Below are 24,811 nucleotides of genomic sequence, written 5' to 3' on the forward strand. Positions count from 1 at the left end.
AAGATGGTTTTCAGACACTGAGTAGATCATATATAGACATCATGAGGGTGTAAAGAGGCTGAGAAACAGAGCTAAGTCCAGGGAGATAGCGTGAGCATAGTTGGTGGGGGACGTCACTGTAATGTATGGTTTGAAGGAAATGTTTGGGAATAAAGCTTTCTCTGTGACAGAAATGTTTCTGAAGCTGTTTGATAGACTGATGATGCATTTATTTTGTTGTAAGTCAAAGCCCATAAGATTTCCATCTCCAGTGATAGCATCTTGTATGTTCTCCCTGGTGCAGTTTTTGGGGGTGGGTCATAGTGTTTTCTTCCTGTGCCCTTTTCCAGGAGAACATCTGAGGAATCCTTCTGATCCCACATAGACACTAATATTGCTCCCTCTGAGGTGGGGCAGGGGCTGAATTAAGTGTCTTTCTTAGAGAGAAAAACAAGTATATTTGTTCAGCAGAGATTTGACCTTCTGTCATAAAAAAAAAGGCTATGACTCTCTTAAATATCTAATGTATTTGCTGGTGCCTTAATATGTATCAGGAAACACTTATCAGCTGTAAACCACTGCTTGGTCATGAACTTCAGTAATATTTTCTTTGGAATTGAGGGAACATGGGTATAGTTAATCTATTTTGTGCTCCCCCTTCAAAACCTAGAGGAGTAGCCAAGGATGTGGCTTCTTCTAGTGTCCATCAGTTTCACTCATCCTCTGATGATCCCTGCAGAGGACTCACGAGAGGAGCTGTGACAAAACCACCCACCCACATATACTGGAAATACTCATAGTGGAATACATCTTTGTATTAAAAACAAGTGATCAGTGTCAGGCTAGAAAGATGCAGAATATGGACTTGAGGAGATCCTCTTGTGTAAGGTTTGGGGGAATCTGGTTGTGATTTGCTTGCAATTGCCATAAATCACAGTTGGAGTTGAAGAAATCACACTCAGTATTGGCTGCTGGGTGATGAATCCAGGAAGGAGGTGTTGGAGGGAGTTAATAAATGAGTGAGTGCAGCTCAAAGGGTTTTTACTGTTTAGACTTCTGGAGTTGGTTTTGGTTGTTATTGTTCATCTTTTAGATGAATCATCCAAAAATGAAAATTTGAACTAGACATTTAGAGTGCACCTTTGTGACAAACTAATGATTCTACTTGGCATACAGCATCAAAGGAAGCCTTTTTAATGACATCAAATTCATGTACAGCCAAAAAGAAAAAGAAAATACCTTAAAAATGCATATGTAGTCACATCAGAATGATAGAGTTTCTAGTCTGGGTGAAACACTTTTTTTTTTTTTCCCTGCAACTTTTTTCTTCTAGAATTAAATTCAGGTTTTGAGTGGTTTTTCATCAAAGTGCAGCTCTCTTGTAGGGATGTGGTTTCTGCACCAGCCATGTTTTTCTGACTTTACTTAATTGTGCAGAGTCCCATTTCTCCATGCACAGTGACAGATCCTGCCGTTTCTGCAGAGGTCAAACCCTTTATAAAATTCATTCAGCCCAGTAAAAAAGCAGGACAAGGCTGAATCATGGCAAACACTGTGAAAGGACACTTTCTAGCTTTCCACTGCTTTGTCACCTCTTCTGAGTTAGTTCCATATTCCTCTTCCCAAACTGCCCTTCTCTCTCCAAGGAATGAGCTGTTAAAGTGGAACTTGACTTGGCCGAATGGAAAGTACCAAGGAAAGCATCGTGGGCATTGTGATGGAGGTCTTGTGGTGGGGATGGGTTGCTAATCAGAGACAGCCTTCTAAGGAGTCGTGTCAGGAATTGTTAGTGCTTGGTCTGAAAGCTCCGTGCACGTTTGTACAAGTGGTGAGGCTGCAGCGGTACCCACCCACAGCCAGCTGGTGCTGTAGGATCGTTGCAGTTCCCTCAGGTTCTGGGCCTGTCACCTTGCAAAGAGTATAGTTGAAATTGTAAATAATTTTTACACTATGTTGCAAATGATTGTTTTTTGTCAGGTCTGCATGGTTGGTTGGGTTTTGTTGTTTCCTTGTTAATTTTTTTAACCAGGTACCTGTGGCTGTCGTCTGGTCTGTTCTGGTAGGCAGTCTGATATGATCACTGAACTGAGATGCAGTTTTGTAAATGGATAGCGCAAGTGTGTGTAGCTTCTTAACAAATCCACTGATGGAGCTTTCATGTTGTATAGAAGGAGGTCAGACCTTCTTTACAGCTGTTCTACAAGACCTTTCCTTATCGAGTGCTGCTGTAATTCCAGTACCAGCTGAGCGCCTCTTGCGCTCCTGCGTACGGAACTCTGCCCTAGGACATAGGGCCAGAATGATTCCCTTCTGAAAATTGGTCATTTAGGGCTGCTTGCAGCCTAGGAGAACTAATTCAGGTAGAGCTTGTTGAGCTGTGATAGCTGTGTTGTAGCTGACTTGCTGAAGTGCTGCTTAACATTGGTGAGTGGTTGATAAGTTCTTTGTTTTCCTACTACGAGCAAATAAACAGAAATGCCAGATTTTCTGCTAAGCCAGTGCAGTTAATTAGAGGAAGAGAAGGTGGGAGAACAGTGTTGGAGTTAACAAATTCCAGTCTTCAGAAGACCAGGTCCAACACTTGAAAGTAGAAAATGACATCAAATGGGGGATCTGTGCATTAATCTGAATAAAATGTTACAGTAATTCAGACTTTTCTCTGTAAAATGCTACATTTCTTCAAGACTTTATTTCAGTCTTTAAGTCTTGCAGAGATTTAGGAAATGGGGCAGAAGTACAAATACATTTAAGCTTTTCAGTACAGGTTTCTTTTTTGAAGGAAAGGGGGAGAATTCATTTAGTATTGTCTAATTAACTCCAGCAAATAAATTAATCCTATTCTCCTGCAGATTTCACTTCTTGTTTTCCTCTCCATTAGTGGTAGATAATGAAAGACCAGCATACAGACACCAGGAAGGAGAAGTTGGTGTAAATTTGGTTTTCCCAATGCAAGAGAACAGTAAGTGACAAAGACTACAAGAAACCTCAGTGTGATTGAGCATTCAAGGCCACTTTGACTGCCTCGAGGTGCACACACGTGTTGGCTCCCAGCTCATTCTCCATGTCATTTTTCATTTGACAGACCGTATGCACTGGCTGGTTTGGGTGGCACAGTGGTACAGGCTGGATCACAGTAGAAGTGTCCTTGTGCTCTGCTGCAGGTGTTTGTCTTGACACCTGCTCCAGGTTAGGAATCATCTGTAGGAAGAAATTAAAAATGTCAAAAGATGAGCAAACTCTAGAATCCTGTAAAAACAAACATGATTGACACAAACCCCAGCTTGCTGCTTACTGGATAAATGCAGTAGCACTTCAGAGTAGCAAAAGTCAGTGCTGGCAGTTCCTGTGATAATAGCTCACACCTATGTTGCTCCTAAAACTGGTATTTTGTCATATTATCAAGAGAAATGTTTTGTATCTGTGTCATTAGACCTGCAAGCTTTGTTTTTGAAAGTAAAAAAGCAAAGTAATAGAAGTCAGGCCACCAGCACTCCTCTTGTACAGCTCTGTAGCAGCTTCTCTCTCAGCAGTGCAGAACACATCAGATTTGTGGGGCTGGAGCTCTGCTCACGGTCCCTGGGATCATAAGACCGAAACCCAAGATCTGGCAGTAAGTACCAGTCATCTGAAGTAGCTAGAGGTAAAGATAAGGGGTGATTATGCTGCTTACATAGATAGAGGAAATGAAACAGCAGCTAGCATCCCCATGCTCACAGCATAGCAGCACTAGGGAGATTACAGTCTCTGTAGCACCTCTTTCTTGACATGCAGTTCAGAGCTATGATTAAAACTATACTATATTTCATTAGAGAATCACATTATTTCAGTGTCACTGTGTTTTCTTATCAAAAACTTTTTCTGAATTGCTTTATTTAACAAGAATTCCATCTAGCCTGGTGAAATTAGTTATGCCACAAGCTGTGTTCATCATAGCCAGTGTAACTCCTGTTAATTTGCAACCAGAGAAGAAGAGGCAAATATTTATCCTTAAAAAATCAAGTGTTTATTCATAAGCACCTGAGCACCAAGAAAGCGAGAAGCCAAAAGGGGGCAGAAACCAACTGGTGTTGTATGAAATTTGGAAGTCTGTTCTGACCATGTGAAAAGTATCAGTCTTCAATGTTTGCTTGCTATGTGTTGTTACTGGGTCCGTTTGTTGTGCCTGGTGAGGGACAAAAGGGAACCCCCAGAAGAAGCTGTTGCAATTGTACATCTCTTGGGGTACATTTCTGCCATCTTCATTATTTGTGTGTAAGTTCATGGAAGCAGTGACACAGCTGGAGCTTTGGGAACTCCGTAGATTTCACGGAATGGGAAGATGCCGATTGTGTGCCCCAGATGTACCAAGGGATCGACTGTCCCAAGAACTGCTCATCTGTGCTCCTGGACAGCAGAACCCCTGTGGATGTGGCAGGCCTGGCTGTTCGGGTTGAGCCCAGGCTTTGACTTCAGTGGTTTGATGTTGCAGTGTGGTCTGGTTTAATAACATGGCTGGAGTCCCAAGCTGCAGTTGTCTCTACCTGTCATTCCTTCAACAAGGAAAATCAAATCGTTTCACTTTCAGCTGCATTCATTACTCAGTCAGGAGAGTGAGAATATTTTTGGGTGGATAAGGACAAGATAGTGGAGAGATATGAGTGTTATACAGAAGGACGTTAGAATCATACAGCGTTGTACTCGTGAACAAGAGGGAGCAAACATAATCTGAGTTCCTCTAAAAACCCTAGATCAGTTTTTAGCTTGTGTTCCTGAACACTTGCAGAAGCCCTACATTGTTTGTGTAGGGACATCATTTTGATATTTCTTTATAGGAATTTAGAATATTATGGTGATATTATGATATTAAGGGTTTACAGCTATTTCCTATTTGAATATAACATTAAAAATAGAGACCTCACCGCAACAACTTCACTGAAACAGTTTTGCCTTTTAGAAAACCCAAACTATTTTCCATGTTGCCTTCTTTCATTAGGCATTCAGATGTCTTTGTTGAAGCCAGTGCTTCATGTAATAGCAAAGCTCTAGTTCTTTAAATTAAAGTATGTGTCAGTAAAATTTTGTGTGGCTTAAAGGAAAACAGTAACCCTGAACATCAGTGATCCTGGCATGGGAATATGAGCTCTTACTGCACTGTTCCCTTCCATGTGCCCAAATCAAACAGATGTTGAAGGAATTTATATTGATCCCTCAAAGTCAGTCTTCCAGGCCCCAGAAGTGCTCACATGGTGCTATGCTACTTATCCTGTATCTCCTTCAGTATGGATGTTTGCAGCATTTGGGAATGCTGAGCAGGGTCAGTGACCTGCTGAGGGATCCAGATGTGCCCAGGCCCACAGAGCTCGTCTCGGCATTGCAGCATTTCTGCCTTGTGTGTTTGAGGTGTTGCTCAAACTTTACTTTTAATTAATACTTTGGTGGCCATGTTTGTTTCTACTCCACCCATCACACCCACAGACTTCAAAGGATTTGTACCAGTATAACCTCAGTATTTATTTTATTACCAGTGTGATTTCCTAAGGAAACAAGGCTTGGAAAGGTTGTTTGTGTTTGTCTGCTTTTCTGCCCATAGCCCCAGTCCTCCCCATTTCCAAAACATTTCAGCCAAGCTTGAGAGCATCAGTGGTTCCAAAGATGTGAAAATTGAAAATCTGAGCAAGTTCCCCACCTGATACCCCCCTGAGGGACAATGTGCAGCCGAGCTCAGCTGTAGGGAAGAGAATTTGTAACAGAGAGAAAGAGGCAAAGAATATCCCATGTGCTGGGAAGGCTTCTGCTGGAATTTCAACCTTACTGAACCCCAGAAAAATCCAGCCATGAGACACAGATCTCTTTTGGTAGTTCTTCTGAGCTATTTGTTGCCAGGTCTGTCACTGCAGCCTCCAGTGAGGCCTGCTCAAAATGTCTTTGTGGTGGGGATCGTGTATGGAGTAAGCACACGTTCACACAAGGCGTGAGCAGGCTCTTGATCAAACACTTGCCGTGTGTTCTAGAATCGCCTCGGATGTCTCCCAAGCACCCACATCGCCAGAAGCACCCTGGGGGGATGTTCAGTGTTCAGGCTGTGTGAGACAAATGGTCACTTCACAGAGTACAAGGATGGGGTGGGCAGAGCTGTGCTGCCACCAGTGCTCGGTTCGGTGGAACTGCAGCCTTTGGAAGCTGCAGGTGTTCTGAGGCGAGTAATTTGCAGCCAGCTCAAATTACTTAGGGTACATGACAGAGCAAATTATTTAGGTAATGAAGCTGAAAATGCAGGAAGATTAGAATATTATATAGTAAAATCATTCCGTGTTAATTCAGTTTGTGATCAGATATCATGTTGCTTTAAATACCACATTACATGCAGTACCCTTGTTTGAGCCAATGAATATGGATGAATATGTCACTGAATATGTATGCCTCCTAATTTAATCAATATACTTACAAACAGCACTAGCAGGGATGTCTGGCACAAGCTGCATCCCTCTAGAAGCAGGTTGGCCCAATTTGTTTGTGTCATGTTCATTGCAGAGCCCTTCTGAATTAGCTGCAAACCGTGCACACCCAGAGAGGCTGGGCACAGGTGAGCCACATGCAGGGAAAGGGCTCCTCGGCAGGGTTGCTGCAGCCAGGGGATGGACTGCTCCTGAGCCCCAGGAGTCCCAGCTGCAGCCCTGCCTGCTGTCTGTGCCCCCTGGAGCCTTGGGCAGGTCCCAGCTCAGCGGGCAGCTGTGCTCAGCTGGGGATGCTTTCCCTGGAGAGCCGTGCATGTGAGGAGGATGCACAGTGCCCACAGAGGCTTTAAGGAGTAGAGACTGGTCTGGCAGAGCCAGCAGCATGTGCTTGAGTCTGTCCATGCTGAGTGCAGGAGTGTATCCCTGGAACTTCTGCATTTGGCTGCCTTGGGAGCTGTGGCCACAGCTGCTCAGAAGTGCTCGTGTGTCGGTGGTGCCAGGCAGCTGGGAGCCCATGGACCCTGGGAGAAGGGAGCACCTTCTGCACAGGCTTTCCTTTCCAGAAAATGCTAATTTTTAAATTAAAAAATAGTAAGATGTAGTGGGATTTACCTGACTTTCACCTTCTAAAAGTTAGGCTTGTAATTAAAATATCATTAAATTCCTTCACTTAGTGAAGAGGAGGCTTCTCCACTCAAGGGTTCGTGTTGTTTGTTATGAATAAGATGAATCATATGCTCTTTTTCCTTCTTGCTTTCTCTTTCTCTCTTCCTTCCTTTCCTCTCTTCCTGCCTTCACTCTAGAGCAAACAAGACAATTAACTTCATTAATTACCCAACTTTCTAGATCACCCAGGTCAGCTGGGTGGATCTCCCGTAAAAGGCAGACACGGGACCAATTTTTGCATTCACTGAAGAGCCCTTCCCAGGATACTAAATCTGAGGTTTCCTACCTGTTGTGAATCAGGAAAAATTGTTATTTGTGTGCATGTACAATTTTAAAATAACAGTGTGAAAGCAGAAGGAGGGAAGGAAAAATCCTTTTTCTACCCCAGGACAATTAATTAATTAGAAACAAGTATTTTATTCACAAATGTTAATGGAGAGGAAAAAACTCCTGTCTTTGGAAAACAATTTTTTTTCTTTTAAAAAGTGTGTTCTTCAAGGTGAACTGGTAACGCACTTTCCTGTGCTGAGGCTCTGTGTGTTTCTGTTTAAGTGACAGAACTGGGGAGAAAGGTGACCTGTGCTTTGCTTTGCTGTACAGGCTCTTGCCCTGATCTGTCTGCCCAGAGAGTTAGAGAGAAATCAAAGATTATGATGAATTGTACAGTGCATTCCCTTACAGATACAGAATTACATTTTCTTACTTGTCTACTGAAAAAACTGGACAAGGAATAAAGTAACATTTCATGATGTGGGAATTAATTAAAAGGGAGAGGCTGTCTAGGGGGTTTGGCTGGGGGAGGGAACTTGGAAAAGGCAGGCAAACCCAGTGAAACTGTTCTGGGTTTGGGGAACAAACTCTCCTGGAGCAGGAGGGAATAAGGCGTATTCTCCTGTTCCAGCAGAAGATGTCATTGAGTGCTCTCACTGGCTGGCTGCTGGCATGTTCACTAGGAATTAGGTGGAGGCAGTGGTGTTATTTAAGCATGCCAGAGCTACCTCAGACAGTTGCTGTATGAAGACACAGTGGATGGAGGAAGAATAAATGTTCAGGAGGAAAAACACTGGCTTTTTTTCCCCTATAATACTTGGCTTCAAGTTCCTGTTCAGACTGATTTTGAGCAGATCAGGGTCCACACTCTTTTTCTGGAAGCACGTCTGGCATTACAGCAGGACAGTGACCAGGCAGTCTGGTGATAGGAACAGCTCCAAGTTGAAGGCACATGAACTGAGGGGTGTTGGTGGATGGCAGAGGCCCTTTGCTATGGAGATGAGCTTGTTTGACATCAGTTTGTAGGGATTGCTGCCTCCACCCTTGGAAGGTCCCATCTTTCTCTCAGGAGCCCTTTCAGAGCATCTTGTTTGGTGGTAGGTCTCGGTGCTCGAGCTTCCATTTGTTGCTCTTGGTGGTTTGTTTGGGCCTTTATTCCTCCTCTTTGCTGCCTTTGGCACAGGACAGCCTTGGTAGGATTGTGGAGCACTGTTATTTCAGGGTGTGAAAGAGTCTTAGGCCTTTAATCTGGGAGTACAAACTACATCTGTCACCTGGGTATCTGTGGCGGTTCCTAAGCAACCACAAGAGTTTCTTTTTTTCTGCAGTTCATATTTAAGAAATAATTTGCTCATGCATGAACCAGCCTGAATCAGCCTGAGCACCACCCCAGGAGACAGAAATTGTAAACTGTAATTTAGGCTAATTCTAGTCTAAAGCATGAATTAGAGTATTTTATGTAATCTTGAAAAATATACCATATAAATAAATGTAAGCAGAGAGCAGGCACAATTAATTTGAGCACAGTAGGAAGGTTTAAGTAACTCTGGGAATGTGAGAAACCAAGTCGGAACATATTCTTGACATGTAAAAATATTTCCCACCTGCCTTGTTTGCATAAGAACAAGGTTTTAGCAAGTACATATTTGCATGTCAAAGTTAAAAGTGGGGAAAATATTTTCACCCTTGTAAGAAAAAATGCATAATCTTGGCACAGGCAATTTGCATTTAGTAAATTTAAAGTATCTTAAGTCCTTTCATGCTGTATGGGAAGTGTGTGAACCTGTGACAGGGGTTCCATTTCAATGAGTTGATTTGCACAGGCACCACGTGGAGCAGTAATTGATCTGATCTCTCTGTGCATTAATTTGTACTACAATTGGTTGTGGCAGTCCCCAGCGATTTGTGCTTCTGAGATTCATCCCATTGTCCTGCATCTCAGAGTGCAGCAGTAAGTTGCAGTTTTAAATGCTGTGTGCCTAATTGAAAGTAAGTACCTTGAAGATGTAAATTTGAGGAAATTGGGAATTCTAAAACTATACCTGATTTGGTGCCAGCACTCATAAAAATGATGTTGGGCAAATGCTAGCACAGCTGGAGCCTGTGAATCTGTGGAGATTCTCTTATACCAGCAAAGCACCCTGGAAAATGTATTTGGGACTGATTATGGCACCTTTTAGACTATTACTAACCTAGCTTTAGGCCATCACTTTGAAGGCATGTTACATTCCTTCAGAAATGCTCTGCAAATGTCCTGTTGCTTAAGAAATAGGGAGTGCATAGACAGGCTTCATGGGTGATTTAACTAACATGCTGCTGATTGTAGATAAACTAGATCCAATTATATCATACCTATTCAAAATAAGGCAGTAATTATGTATATGAAAGTGAAATGTAAAAAATACGTTGCCATGTAGCTGTGGAGATAAGCCTTGTCACTACCCTGTCCAAGGAGCTGCAGAAGGCTGCTGGTTCACTGCAGCAGAGGAGAAAAATAATCATATGTTGAAAAGGCACAACTGGGATTTGGTAGAGCTATTCTGGAATTTGCCCACAGGATTGCTCTCTGAATTTGGACTGCACATGATACAAATTCTGAGTTTCTGTGAATTTCAATCTGTTCTCCAGTTTGTTGATGTGAAAGGAGGGGTTATGCCACCCTTTCTGCTACAAGCTCATAAACATAGGAGGCTCCAGTAATAATTAATGTAGCACATTAATGAAACAGCACATGCATTATTTTTTCCCTTTTATTAGTTCACTTCCTGCTCTATTGTGTTTAATGTGTTAGCTGAAAGCAAAGTGAAATTAAAACCATTTTTGGGGAAGAAATATTTCCTTCCTTAAGTGCTCTAAACAGACCTCTTAATTTCAGCCTGTTATTTTATCGCTGCAGGGATGGTGGGGTTTGAAGGTCAGGAATGCCAAGATCCTTACGGTGGAGGCAGATACCAGTGGTGTCCTGCTCTATGGGACTACTTGGAAAGCTGCTGATACAGAACTGCCTGGCAAAAGCCCTGTAGCCTTCCCCAGCAGAGTATTTTAGCTGCTCTTGGGTTCCCAGGAGCAAATAAGTCCCATTTGGGTGCTGCTCAGGGCAAGCATTGTTGCATTTGATGTCACCTGGAGAATATTTTGAAGGGGTATTTTAGCACAGTTGGTGCTGTGCTGCAAGTCTTCTGGGCTTCTGCTTTATAATTATCTTATGCTTTGAGCCAGATCCTGAGCTGTGTCGTGCTGCAGTGGAATGGAGCGCATGGTAGCACTGCAAGATGATTCTTGATTAATAATAAGCAGCAGTTAGGGATTCATTGGCATGCAAAATACAATGTTTTTAGAGTGGACGTGACCTTTTGAGAGCAGAGTAGAGCTGAAGTTAAGCCAATGAGGTGTAAGACAGTAGTATTAAATGTGATTTTGTGTGTTGTCACAGACTGGATAGCCATAAATTAGATGAAAGAGGAGCTCTCTTAAATAGGCAGCTTGAGAATGGATTTGAGCTCATCAAGGAGGTGAACAGCACTTGTTAATGTGTCACAGTTTCAGGCACAGCAAGAGTTGCACTTGTACTGTTCCAACTAAGCCCTTTCCAGAAAACTGATGCAGCTTCATCCTAACACACTGCAACAGAGCAGGGGCTTTCCTGGGATTTCAGTCACCCACCTGTGTGTGGCCTGTGTTTGTGAGCACCACCAAGCACGTGTGATGTGTGCCCTGCTGCTGTTTGATCACTAAAGCACTGCCTGCACAGTCTGTCCAAACTTGCCAGCAGAACAACTGCAGCCACGTACTCCAGAAGCAGCTGAGAGGTGTCCCTGAGCATGCAGGAGTCCCTTCTTGGGCCCATGTATTTACATGGGAAGGTGCTCGATTTAGAGATAGTCACACACCAAACTGAATTCAGTGGGAGGGTTTATATGTATGCAATTATATTTATCAGGGCTTTCATGCTTTATAACAGAATGGCATTTTCCAGACTGCCTACTCCTCTGGTTTTAGTAAACTGAGTGCTGCTGTTTTCCTGCCTTGTTTGTTCTGTGGTAGATAATACACAAATAGCTATCAATAATTCCCTTTCAATTCAGATAGGTAAGTTTTGGACTGCTCATGCAAAATGGGGTTGCTTTTCACCTTGTAACATCTCTTAGGGTTGGCCAGTCGTGTGAGCTGGGTGGATGTTGGTGGCTGTGGTGAAGGTGGTGCATTTGCTTCCAGGCAGGGCAAGCTTTAAAATTACCTGCTATGGTCTTGCATGAATACAGTTGGAAGAAACCTTTCTAGTGTCATCTTAGCTCTTTGGCCAAAATGTGAACTCTCCTGTTCTTTTTGGCTTTGAAATGCTGATTCTAGCCTTCTTGTGGGTTCTTAAACACCTTCTCAAATGACCCATTTTAATAACCCAAAAGCTATTATATAACGAGCAGCCATAATTTAGTCCAAAGCTCTAGGGGATCCTTGCAGTTCAGCAATGAATAGTTAATGCAGTATAATGTTTAGCAGGTTATTAGTTTTCACTGTACAAATGCTGATCAGGGAATGCTTTTATAAGGTGTTTAAAAGAAAATGTAATTAACTGGTTGCGTGCTTCTGTTGCAGCTCAAATTGAAATTATTCCATGCAAGATCTGTGGAGACAAATCATCAGGAATCCATTATGGTGTCATTACATGTGAAGGCTGCAAGGTAAGCTTCTAAAATATTAAGTCTGAAAAGAAGCATTTAGCCTTTTGATAGTGATAATTTTCCTTCTTTTTTTAAAGAGCAAGCATTGCTCTATTAAGTTGAATATAAAATAGTTGGGGATTCTGAAGTACTGGTTTTATTTGGACTTTAAATAGGATGTTTCCATGACACACACACACAATTACACTGCTGCAGATTTTAGGACAATCCTCAAAATCACACAGTTGTGCTAGGTGTCCTGTGCATTGTCTCTCTCTGCATAAACAGAAGAGGTACAGAGAGATGATCTGCTTCAAGCACACCACCAAGAGCCTACTCAGTGCATTCAGCTGAGGGAGCACGAGTCTGGCTTTCTTGAATCTCCCTGTCTGGTTTTGCTCTGTAAATTGCTAAGAAGCTCTGCTGAAATAGGTGAGAACTCTCCCCTCTGTTTTCTTTGCACACTGCTGCAGTTACAAACCTCTTCTGTTTGGCAGGGGAGATGGTGTTTCACAGAAGCATTTGCTCCTGGTGTTCAGCATGCTCAGATATTGCTGAGACCACTGCCTGTTCCTTGCAGTGCAATCAGTGCTGTGGAAGGTTTAGGCTTTGAAGTTTTTCCTGGAGTTGTACCTTTGGTAAATCTAGTGAACCAGGATTGCACTAGAAGCATTTATGTTTTGTTCCGTGCATCTGTCACAACCAGGAATTAAACTGGACAGTGCCAACACCAGGCAAGAGTGAAGCTGATCACTCCTTTTGATCTCTAGTGCAGAATTACAGCGCTGGCTTGGGGTGACACAGTGTGCACAGCATGCTCTGGCTTGTTGCTGTCTTCATGGATGTATGTTGCAATCCCATACTGATGTTTTCTCCTCTTAATCTATACTTGAGGTGTGAAGAGTTGATGATTATTATAGTTTTTAGTCTGCTTTCCTGACCTGCTTGAGACTACAACCCATCTTCAAAAAGTAACTTCCTTGCATTCACATTATAAAGGTCTCTTTTGTGTTTTTCCCAGGAAGATTTTTGTGTTTTCATTAACACATCCCCTCAGTCTTGTGGAAGTATTGGTAACAATGAAGGAACAAAAAACTAAATTAAGAATCTTGGAATGATATGGGAACAGCACCTTCTGCCCTTTCTGACTGCTGTTGCTATGGAAAATGCAAGGAATGCACTAAAAATGCATTGATAACAGAGTGGTGACTTTTATGTTGTTAAGCAGTCTTTGTCAAATTTCAGCTGTGTGAAGTGCAGACATTTGTTGTGAGAATTCTGCTGTTTGATTGTCTTATCAAGGATCAAGTTATGTTCAGGGTTTGAGAGCTCTTTAATCTTTAGATGGTCTGGGACCAGAGTACCTGGGAGAGAGATCCATGACATCCAAACCTGAGTGCAGACACAGCAGGGTTAACATGGTGCTGATGCTGAGCTGGGCCTCCCCACATGGGGCTTCTTGCAGAGCAGGAGCCCAAGGACAGGGAAGCTGCCAGCTGTGTTTTCCTTCCTTCATCTTCATGCACTTAGTGAGAAATGTGTGTGCAGTATACTATGTTTTAGAACAAATTATTTCCCTTCTAGTGCTGTATAAATCAAGTTCTCTTGGAGCTCTGTGCAATCCTCTGCTTTTGAGAATTTCACCAGAAGGGTCAGCTGGTGAGAAGGGCAAAAGGGAGGGCAAGCAGGCAGGGGTGTTCAGCACACTGAAACCCGCTTGAACCTTGAAGGCAGAAGGTGAGAAGTAAAAGTGGCCCATCGAATGGTTTAGGCATTTTCTCCTCCTCTTGAAGGAGCACAGTGAAGTTTTGTAGCCATACAACTTCAGACAGAATTTTAAAGCCAATTAATATCAACTTAGTTAACCAAGTTATGTTCCTTTGAGAAGCTCACTCCTAAAGAAGCTCGGTCTTCTTTAGTGCCAGAGCCCAGATGACGTGCAAGTAGTGACAGGCTGGAGCACTGCTAGTGGGCATTAGTCACAGGAAGAGTTTACATGATCGTGGCCTAGGCAGCATTTGAAATGACCTGCTGTGGATTCTGGATGCTCTGGATTCTTCTGCTACACTCTTCCACGGTACTGTCAACAAAGTCTCACCCAACAGAACTATTTTGGCTGGTGAAAAGGTTGGCATAGCTTGGCTTCTTCCAAAGCAGCCAGGTGTGGATTGGTATGGTTTTCTTTTCCCAGCTTTTCTGTGGCTGTGACTGCTGCAGGTTTGAGCATGCTTATGTTGCTCTTCATGTTATGCTAAAGCTTCCTTTGTAAAAAGTACCTGGCTACAAAGAGCTCATTCCCAGTTCTGTACCTTGGCTCCTGCAGCCAGTGTCCTGCACATTCCCAGAGAAGTCAGTGGAGTGACTGTGACTTCTGCACAGGTGCCACAAACCCACCTGTGTGCATCAGATGGCAGGAGCAGGGCTGTGGCTGGCAGAAGGGAACAGCTGTGCTGCTGCCCTCAAGCCAAGCCTGTCAGGAATGATCTACAGGCAGCAACAGCCACAGCAAAGTTGGATGTTTTCAGCTTGGACTGGTTTCACTCCAGTTTGGTGTGAACTTTAATGTTACTTAATCCTAATGGTACCTTAAATGTTACTCTGTAAATACTGATAAACAGCAGAAATACAGTTTATTCAAAACCTAATCTGTATCACAGATGGAATCACAGACCAGTTCTTGTCAGATTGACTTTTGCTGATCCCGTTGCTCTTCTGCCGCTTTGCAACCCTTGCATTTCACAGAGTTGAAAGTGTTCTGACCAGGTTGAGCTGTTACATTGCATTTCACATAACTAAACTTGAAGATTTGTAGTAAAACCCATTAGTGTGTCTTGGGAAGTTTTCATTTCCTCCCTTGCTATGATGTTGCTGACTGTTCTAATGAAGTTAGTGGCGCTGTTTTGCAAAGGCATTGAGTACTTTGAATCTGCCTTTAAAAAAGTAAAATTTAACACCCCTTCGTCATCTCCTCCTCAACTGAACATTTGAGGTTTTAGCCAGGTTGTATTTTATACTTTATCTAGGAGGTCTTCTGTGCCTTATTACAAATAAAATAAATGTTTTAAGAGAGGGTAGTTGCAGGAGCACTACTGACAAAACTGGTACCTGTGTGAGGCACTTCACTCAACCATTTCTTAACAACCTTTTATGCTGTAGGAAGGACCATGCTGGGAAAGGAAAGTGCTTTGTATACATCCATGTTCTATTCTCCTAGCTGAAAGTTGAATTCAGTTCCACATTGTCATACAATGAACTATATAATTTAATTTGCAGGTGCAGTTACTTGGTTTTGCTGTCAACAGTTCATGCCCAGCTGACCCACCAGTGCAGTAGCAGTCCCTCTCTTTACCTGACTACATGGTAGCTGGTCTAACAAAAACCCTCATGCAGGGCATTTCTGGGCATTTCAGATGCTTTCAGAGGTTAATCAGTACTGGCTTTTGTCTCTTGTGTCTTCTAAGACTTCAGGTGATCTTGTTCATTGTAACTGCAAAGGAGAGTTCTTTACTTCAGGAAATAATAGTTGGTGTGCTGTCCCTGCCCATCTTGCTTCCATTTGTTGACAAACACAAGCTCACTCCTGTCGTCATTATTATGTAAAACTGACTGGTTTTGCTGTTTTCAGTGACACTATGACTTTGTTACCAAATCTTTTATTAACACAGTTTATTAAACAATATTGTCAGAGCATTCTCCTCCCATTACAACTAAAATATGTGCTGGTGGTCATAAAAGGGTTAAAATCCAATTTGAATGTTTGTTTGCCTGCCTTTTGTATTGCAGTGTATTTTTCTGATGTTTCTTTGAAGAAAATTTGTGTTGGTTTGCTTCAGAAAACAGTAAAAGAATTACTCCCCCCCAACTAATTGTTAATTGCTCAGAATATTGCAAAACTTAATGATACATGGAAGTCTTTAAGTATTAGCCATAAATCATGGGATTATGAATAAGCCTTTGTTGTCACAGGCTCGCATACAGTCATTCCAAAACGTCTGCCATTAGGATGCAGCAAGGCAGCTGTCAGCTGTTTTCTTGTAATTAAACAGCCAATGAGCAGCTAATTAAGACATATGTGTATACAGAAGTGGAAGTGGGTATGTTAATGAACTGTAGGAATCAATTCATTAAATGAAAATTTGTCAAAAGACCAAACATGAGCTCAGCGTTTCAGCCCATGCGTGGTGCAGAGGGAGCGTGTGTGGTGCCATTTGGGACACGGGGGAAGCACAACTGGCTCAGACACCAACATCTCCAATGCTGAGCAGAGGAGTCACTGAAACTATTAATAGACTTTGCAAAAATTGCTATTTACATTTCAAAGTCCTTTTTTTAAGAAGTTGTTATTCCAACTGACTTGCAGATGAAAAGTTCCTGTGCACTTTTTTCCCCAAACCTGATTTTGTGGCAGCGAACAAACACCCATAGACTGTGTTGGTATAAATAGGAGTCTGAAACACAGGGATCAAGCTGTGGCTTGTTCCGTGCTCTGCTCTTCTTCTGGCACCAAGAGGATCCATCTGCAGGAAAAGGCAATGTGCAGAGTTCAGTGGCTGGGGCTGGATCTTTGTGCTGACATCAGGAGGAGCTGAGACTTGGCCTAAGAGTGCCATGGACCAGAGTGCTCCGACACTGGGGCTGCTTCAGTGCAGCACCGGCTTTGTCTCTGTGCTTGATCGGGAGGGGTGGCTCTGCCTTGGCCCATTAGGTCACATGAAATAATGTTTGTAAACATGCATGCAATAAAAAGCATGTGACCTGGGCTGGCTTGCATAAGGCTTGAACATATACACGTGTACCAAGGATGCATCCACCTCCTCCTTCCTGGTGGAAAAATTATAGCCAGCTCTGTGCCTCTGGCAAAAGAGAGGGAATAGAACAACAGAATAGAGCGTTCTCCTTTTAATAAAGGAGAGAAAAAGCCTAGAAAGAAGCTGTAGGTACTTACAGAAGGCTCCCTGTAATAGGGGCTTCCCCATGTGTCTTACAGTGATGTGAATGCCCAAGGACCACCGAAAGCTTAGAAAACTCACAAGTAAATGACAGCACCGTAGAACAAAAAATCCTCACTTGACCTTCATTGCCAATTCATTCCCAAGTCTCAGATTACCTGTGTTTCTGAGCTCTGGACAAGTTTACATTAGTTTTTGAAGTTTGTGGCAAGGTTTCTTCTTTCTTTTACCTACTGCTTATGTTTTCTTGGGTTTGTTTTTAAAAGCACTCTATCTCTGGTTTGTAAAGTGCAAGTGCTTTTAAAGGCCTGGGTTCAGGCATTTCTGCTCTACTGGAAATTTAGCTTCAAGCTGTAACTTAGCTGATATATTGTACACTAAAATGTATTGAGCAGCTGTGTCTCTAGGGAAAATCTGGAAAAGGAAAAAGGCCAGTATTTTCTCCATTATAATACTAAAAATAATCCTCAGCTTGACAAGGCTATTCTTAATAAAATATGCTGAAGTGGCAATTTAGAATCGGTGTCTGTGTATATATATATATATATATATATATATCTCAGCTAAAGGAAAACATATGGATCCTTGAGGTTATTGGGACATGTTGGTTTCACATATTGTTTAGGCTGACTTGCAGAATCTCAGAGGTGGCAGAGGGTTTCATGCAGGTCATGTATGAGCATGTCATTCAGTGTAACTAGAAGAGTTCTTGGAGAACTCAAATTTTCAGGGACTGATGCAGAACCTTGATCAGTCACTGGTCAGCTCAATCCCTAATCCTGTTTTTCTGGTGAATGGCTTTGCACTTGGAGTTAAGTGGTGAACACTGGAGTGACAGGATCCACTGACAGTGCTCCCAGCACTGGAAATTAATCTATCTACTTACCCAAGAGCTGGTTTCTCTAGAGGGATCACTTGTGATGTTGGAATGGTAGACATTTCCATGGTATTTCAGGTTGAATTATTATTATAGGGTGAAATGCATTCAACTGGAAGTCAATATGTGCAATACTTTCAGTCTTGGTGACAATTATCTATTGACAAACATTAAAAAAGTGGTTGAAAGTTCAGTCATATAGAAAGAAAGACCAGAAAAAAGGGTAGGAAATTATGTACAGGAAAACAGGATTAAAGACAGCATCTTCAGTTTCTTTCTTTCTTTTTTTTTAATATTCCATGTTTCCCTAGTAAAGCTTTAATAAAAGGAGTGTAATTAACAAAGACTGGTGTCTTCCTGCTAAGACTGAGCAGGGGCTTTGTCTCAGTGTTTTGCCATGTTTCTGTCTGCAGCCAGTTTGTATGGAACTACTTAACTGCTTGAGACTTGTCATGGAGAAGTCCTTCCTGTGTTTGCTTCACCAAGTATCTGTGCATGTGCCGAGGGACTCCAGCATGAAACCTTCGAGTAAATAACAAATTGGTAAAAGTCCAGCTTTAATTAAAAGGTGCCCAGCCTTTCCAAGGAGCTATTTTCTTTGCAGCACTGTTAATTAATCCATTATGTGGCAACATAAAACTAAAATAGTGTGCTCACTGCTCTCAAATGCCTCTTTAGAATGACTACATCTATGCAGAATCCTTGTGAAGTAGGTATTACACACACAGCAGCTTATGTTTGGGCAGTCTGTGGCAAAAGCATGAAACGGACTTCAAAGCAAACAGCTGCGGAGTGGTTAATGACACGCACCTCTCTGGAGGAGACAATAAAGTTGTAGCTCTGCGTAACCTCCCAGCTCCAGCTTTCTTTGGAGATGGGGTTACTCAGGAAAGAGATCATACATAAAACATGTTTTAGCTTTTCCCCTTCTTAAGAATCCAAATCCTGCACAGAGTTGAACAAAACCTGGGCTGTCAGCATCAAACTAACTCACACAATAGCAGCAACAGGTGACAGCAGCACCAGTGCAGTGACCATCCCTCTGTCCTGGGCACCAGTGAGGCACCTCAGACACTGTGTCTAGTTTTAGGCCCCTCATGACAAGTGACATTGAGGGGCTGGAGTGTGTCCAGAGAGAGGCAGCAGAGCAGGGCAAGGGTCTGTTACTGGTTTTAAGTCTCTTAAGGAACAGCTGAAGGTGCTGAGGTTATTTAATCTGGAGGAGGCTCAGGTGTGACCTTCTTGCTTTCTACAACTCCCTGATAGGAAGATGGATCCAGGTGGGGGTCAGGCTCTTCTCCCATGGAGCCAGCAACAGGACAAAAGGAAATGGCCTCATGTTGTGGCAGGGCAAGTTGCATTTGGATGTTAGGAAAAAAATTTCACTGAAAGGGTGGGCAGGCATTGGATTAGGCTGTCCATGGAAATGGTGGCATCACAATCCCTGGAAGTGTTTAGAAAGGCATGTGGACGTGGCAGTTGGGGTTTAGTGGTGAACACAGTGGTGCTGGGATAATGTTTGGACTTGATGATCTTAAAGGTCTTTTCCAATCTTAATGATTCTGTGAATCTATAAAAAACATGTTAAGAAATTATTTGTAGGAGAAACTGTTCAGCATTGTGCTGTTTATTTTTAAACACATACACACACACTGGTGAGGCTGAACATCACAGCCTGCCACTGTCACTCCAGAGAGCAGAACAAGGTGGTATCTGTTGAATCCTCCCAATTTTGGAGAACTGTGCCAACCCAGGAAAGATAGGAAATCAAGGTCTGTAATTAGTTTTAACTCATTTGGAAAGAGCTGGTGTACCATATGTAGTATGGGATCTGTAAAATCAGTGAATAAAAAGTGTAATTCCTTTATGTGTTACAACGCTTTTTTAATGAACCTTTTCTTGCTAGTTTCTTGTTTATTTCTAGGAGAGGAAAATAAACAACAAAACCTTTAATTTTAACTTCCTTTAGTTGACTGTAGAGCACTTGAACTTCTTTTCTGCTAAGTACACTACCTTTCTGAGTCTTCATTTGCTCCATCAGTTAACAGCTCCTTGACTTGTGTTTTGCCATGGCATGGCAGGGCTTTTTTAGGAGGAGTCAGCAGAGCAATGCCACGTACTCGTGTCCCCGGCAGAAGAACTGTCTGATCGACCGGACCAGCCGGAACCGCTGCCAGCACTGTCGCTTACAGAAATGCCTTGCCGTGGGGATGTCTCGGGATGGTAAGCGCTACTAGCTCGGGGCCTGGCTGCAAAAAACTAACATAACATGTGGTATGATGGATGGTCAACCAAAAACCAGCATTTATATGCTAATTGTGCATTGGCCTGATAGTTGAGATCATCACATGAGTTTTAGATGTTGCTTCATATTTTTCTGTGTTATATGCTGTATGTTTTTAGATGCTGCTGTATACTCAAATATATATAAATCAGGGCATGTAAAAGTTCTTGGATTTATCTTTTTTCCTACTTACCTATTATAGTTCCCAGTTAAGAGCTTTGTCTCTGGTCATTCCTTGAAGATGCAGTTTTTTAGTCTCATGTTAATACCTTCTCTATATATTCATTCCAGATTAAGTGACCTCCTGTAGCACTGCCTGGTGCATGGGTACAAATCAGAGCTGCTTCCCAGTATCGACTGAAGTTAAATTTGTGTAGAATGAATAATGGGAAAAATGCAAAGATAAAAGTAATGCAGTGTTTTTTCAAAGACAGAATTCTGAAGAAAAGATGTTCCAGTGCTGTTAAATATTAAGCTCAAAATTGGAGCTTGAGTAGTGATGAAAGCCCTCCTCTGCCAAACAGTTGCTTATGTATTTCAGTCAGAACTGGCTTTGCAGCTGAGACTTGCACGCCTCCCCCACAGATGGAATGGAGCTGCCACCACTTACCCATTTGAAGATCTGACTCAGTCTTTTCCCCTGCCACAGTGACAGCAGCGCTGCATGTTCTACAAATACATACACATTACTCTAGGTACATGAGGCCTGATCAAGGAGATTGCTCCCAGATTACATTTACTTCTTGAATTACATTGTCTTTATTTTTTTTTTTTGGCCATGAGACTAAAAACCTGAAACAGCTGATCATGTAATGACTAGTTCCTCCAAAATGTTTGCTTTCCTGTAGAAAAGCAGAAGGCAGTAGTAACCTTTCTAAAGGATGAAGCTTTTAGAGCTGATATAGGTCCTTGAAATCCCATGCTACATCCTTGGGAATTCCCTGGATGCTATAAACCAGTTGCTGCTGGCTTACAGCTAATGCTCCTCAAAGTCATAGTTATGTTGTGGAGACACACACATGCACTTGTGTGTGCACACACATTAGTTTAACAGTTATTCATCTACTTAACATTTTTGCCTGCCACAGAGGCGCTGAAGGCAGGTTTGGTGGTTCTTCCCACATGCTTTAGTCCCAATCCCAGTAAAGCTTGCTGTTGATACACAGAGAGACCCCACATGTTGGCACCACACTCTAGGTTCATTCCACAGCATGAATGTACAGCTGATTGGAACTGCAGAGTTGTCTCAGGCCAGTGTGTTCTGGTTTAGCTTCTTTTATAGGTAGGGTTTGAATGCTGAAGAGATGCATCTGTCAACCTCAATGGACATACAAGAGAAAATCTTTCCAGTACAGAAGTGGAAAGTCAATGAATTAAGCTAAACCAGTGACTTGTAATGGTCCATATCAGTGGCATGTCAAGACAGTCTGTTAAAGAGCAGATGCTGCAGCTGTGTACCTGTAACTGAGAAGTGGTTCTTAGGTCTGCCCATCCTGCAGATTTGGGGTTTGTGCTGTGTCCTTCCATGTAATGCTGAAAGACTCACAATGAAAAGGTGGTGATGGATGTGTAGAGATGTAATCTCTTGTGTGTCTGTATTTCAGCTGTAAAGTTTGGTCGAATGTCAAAAAAACAGAGGGACAGCCTGTACGCCGAGGTGCAGAAACATCGAATGCAACAGCAGCAGCGGGATCACCAGCAGCAGCCAGGAGAGGCAGAACCACTCACACCAACATACAATATCACCACCAATGGGTTAACAGAGCTACATGACGACCTCAGTAATTACATTGATGGGCATACCCCTGAAGGTAGCAAAGCAGACTCTGCAGTTAGCAGCTTCTACTTAGACATACAGCCTTCTCCAGATCAGTCGGGTCTTGATATTAATGGAATCAAACCAGAACCAATATGTGACTACACACCAGCATCGGGCTTCTTCCCTTATTGTTCTTTTACAAATGGGGAGACCTCTCCAACTGTGTCCATGGCAGAATTAGGTAATGAGAGAGAAAAGCTTCCATTGTAATTGTCTTAACAGTACCCTTTGGATTCAAGTGGCACATGTAGCCAGGTGATAGTGAGAATGCTGCTTCCGTAGAGCTGTGGGCATGGATGGGCATTCTTGTGTGAAGTGCACAGTAAATACCCTGATCTCAGGGCACTTGGGGAACTCCTTACTGCTATGGATAAAGCTCCCAGGGGACTGTTGTTGATCAGTGCTACCAGTGTTGCTTTTGCTTTCAGTCCTTGTAATGAAACCCTTGGAATACTGATTAAGAAGCTAATTTTTAGTGTTGAGATAACAGACCTGGCATTTCTTTCTTTGCAGATTATTTTTTAACAATTTGTCTTCTTTTTCATTACCTCAGTACATCACTCAAAAAGTGATGATGCTGATTTTCTTTTGCTCTTTACCTGAGAAAAGCACTGGGCTAATCTGAGGGCAGTTCTTGTGACTTAATGAAGAGAATCTAGCCACAGATACTGAAGGACATTTTTGAATGTAACAAGTTTTGATAATTTCTCTGAGAGCCTTATAATAACTGCATTAATTAGCACATTTTATTTTAAACTTTTCCCTTAATGATTACACTAGGGCTGAATTCCACAAGTATGATTTGTCAACAGCTGAGACTGGAGTTAAGAGTGTGCTGTGTGAACTGGTTATAAACAAATTGGAACAGGACATTAAAGAAGAGGTTTTATGATTCCATTACTTATGTAAGCAGCCAGGCATTTAAAACTTGCTGAAGCAACATTTTTTCTAATTATTTTATTATGAAAACCTAAAAATAGTTCAAAAACCAGGTATTCCACATTAAAATTTTGTGTGGTTTATTTTATATTCTTTTGAGAAGTTCTGCAAAGAGAAGAAGTCACAAGAAGCTTGCTTTTTAATGTCCTTATGTTGCAGAATGCTGTTTACAATATAATTTGTCCTGACAGCCAAAATACTCTGTCTGGCATCAGTTCAAATAATTTCAGATAGGTAAAAAGGAGAAGAAAATGTCAGGACAAAGGCAACACTACCAGCTTTGTCTCAGTGAAATGATTGCTGATTTTCTCATGGAAGGTATTAAAAAGATATACATTAAACTCAGAGAAAAAAAAATAGGGTTTTTCCTTTGTAGGCCCAGTGTTGAGTTTGGAACACTGGCCTAACAAAGTTTGTCCTGTTGCTTACCTTTATTTAAGTAGTGCTTCATTTAAACCCTGCACAGCATGATTTGGGTGCCCAACATTAACATTACTGAACAATGTTTGAAGAATGTTTGTCTTCCAGATGAAGGTTTCAATTTAGAAAGGTGTGGCTGTTCAATGAAAATATTTAGGTGTGTACAGTCCCGAAGTAAGGTGGAGCTTTGTGAATAACATGGGAATATTTCACCTCCTGCATCCTGCAAGGGCACAGGGATCCTGCTGTCAGCTGCTGCTACCGAGAACAAGTGTTTTGACTACACACTTGTTAAAAAAAAATGCTCTGAAACATATCAAAGCTATGGTGACAAAGTATAAACTATGTTCTGTTCTACCTTACTGATTACCCAGGCAGCACATATAATCTGCTTTTACTTCATCTGTATGTTAAAGAGTTTTCAGGTAATACCTTAATCAAACTACTGACAGACATTGTTCTAGCAGTTCAGTTTGTGAAGAGCTGGGTTTGATCATTACCAAACAAAGCCAGTTTCACAGAAGACCCAGTACTGCAGTCCCTCAGAATACCTCCATGTTGTAGTGACCACCATTCCTCTTTGGTTTGAGCCTTCATTTTCAGTGGCCAAACAAAGCAGAATTGTGTAAGACAAGTCCCCAGGCCTCTACTTGTCACATGCTAAAACTGGAGAACATGCCCACCTGAAGGCTCAGGGTAGGAAAAAGGAAATTAAATAAAAGTGGAACTTGGGTATCTAAATTCTATTCAGGCTTTTGAAAGTGTTCCTAATGGAACCAGGTTTTATTAATAAATGTAAATCTGCCTTATACGTCTTTTAATCAAGTATAGTAGCAGAAAATAATTTTATTTGGAATTAAAACATTGCATGGAAATTTAAAATCATGTGTAGTAAACTAGGTGACTAGACTAAAGCTGAAGGAAAACAACCCCTAGTGTTAGGGATTTTTTAGTGTGTTATCTTAATCATCTGGATTCTCTAATAGATGTGTTTTCCTGATAATTTTTAAATTATATGAGAGTAGGAAAAAGAAAAGACACTTTTCCCTCCCAGGGAGCCTCTTGGAACCAGAGTCCTGCTTGAGAGAACGCTAGACAGGTGGTAACTGTATTTTCCTGTTGGAAAGCGTTGGCACTGGCGGCTCTGCCTGGCTGGCAGTGCTGTTCTGTCCTGGCCCTGACAGTGTCCCACGTTCAGCACGGCCTTGTCCACGGACAGGTGTGTGCCCTCGCTCGAGGGGTCCACCACCCCGCTTCTTCCCACAGTTTCCTGCGGCTCTACTCCATGGGGTACCTCCGAGCCCGGTGACGGGTGTGCCCCAGAGGTGTCCGTGTCCCCCCTTTGTCACGCTTTGCCGCTGGTCCCCAGCTTTGGGTCACTGGCGCCCTCTGCCGGCGGCTGCGGGCACGGCCGCGTCCTCCGGCCGCGCGTTAAATGGCTGCGCTTCCCGAAGCCCGTTCCAAGGAAACTCAAACCAAAGCAGTTTTCTCTCTTAGCTCACCCTCTCCCCTC

The 24,811-nt window shown here is 42.4% G+C and overlaps 1 protein-coding gene across 4 annotated transcripts in view; it reads left to right on the forward strand.

Moving 5' to 3' along the window:
* Window positions 1-24,811, forward strand: part of LOC128813635 (nuclear receptor ROR-alpha) — a 249,576-nt gene that overhangs the window by 208,056 nt on the left and 16,709 nt on the right. For 3 of the 4 annotated variants that reach the window (XM_053988924.1, XM_053988923.1, XM_053988925.1), the window contains 3 exons: window positions 11,946-12,031; window positions 19,918-20,059; window positions 21,725-22,120. In XM_053988924.1, the coding sequence (XP_053844899.1) occupies window positions 11,946-12,031; window positions 19,918-20,059; window positions 21,725-22,120 (624 nt within the window). The remainder of the gene's footprint in view (window positions 1-11,945; window positions 12,032-19,917; window positions 20,060-21,724; window positions 22,121-24,811) is intronic. The other variant, XM_053988926.1, reaches the window with a different exon arrangement.

Source organism: Vidua macroura, chromosome 12, assembly GCF_024509145.1.
Source record: "Vidua macroura isolate BioBank_ID:100142 chromosome 12, ASM2450914v1, whole genome shotgun sequence".
Lineage (NCBI taxonomy): Eukaryota > Metazoa > Chordata > Aves > Passeriformes > Viduidae > Vidua > Vidua macroura.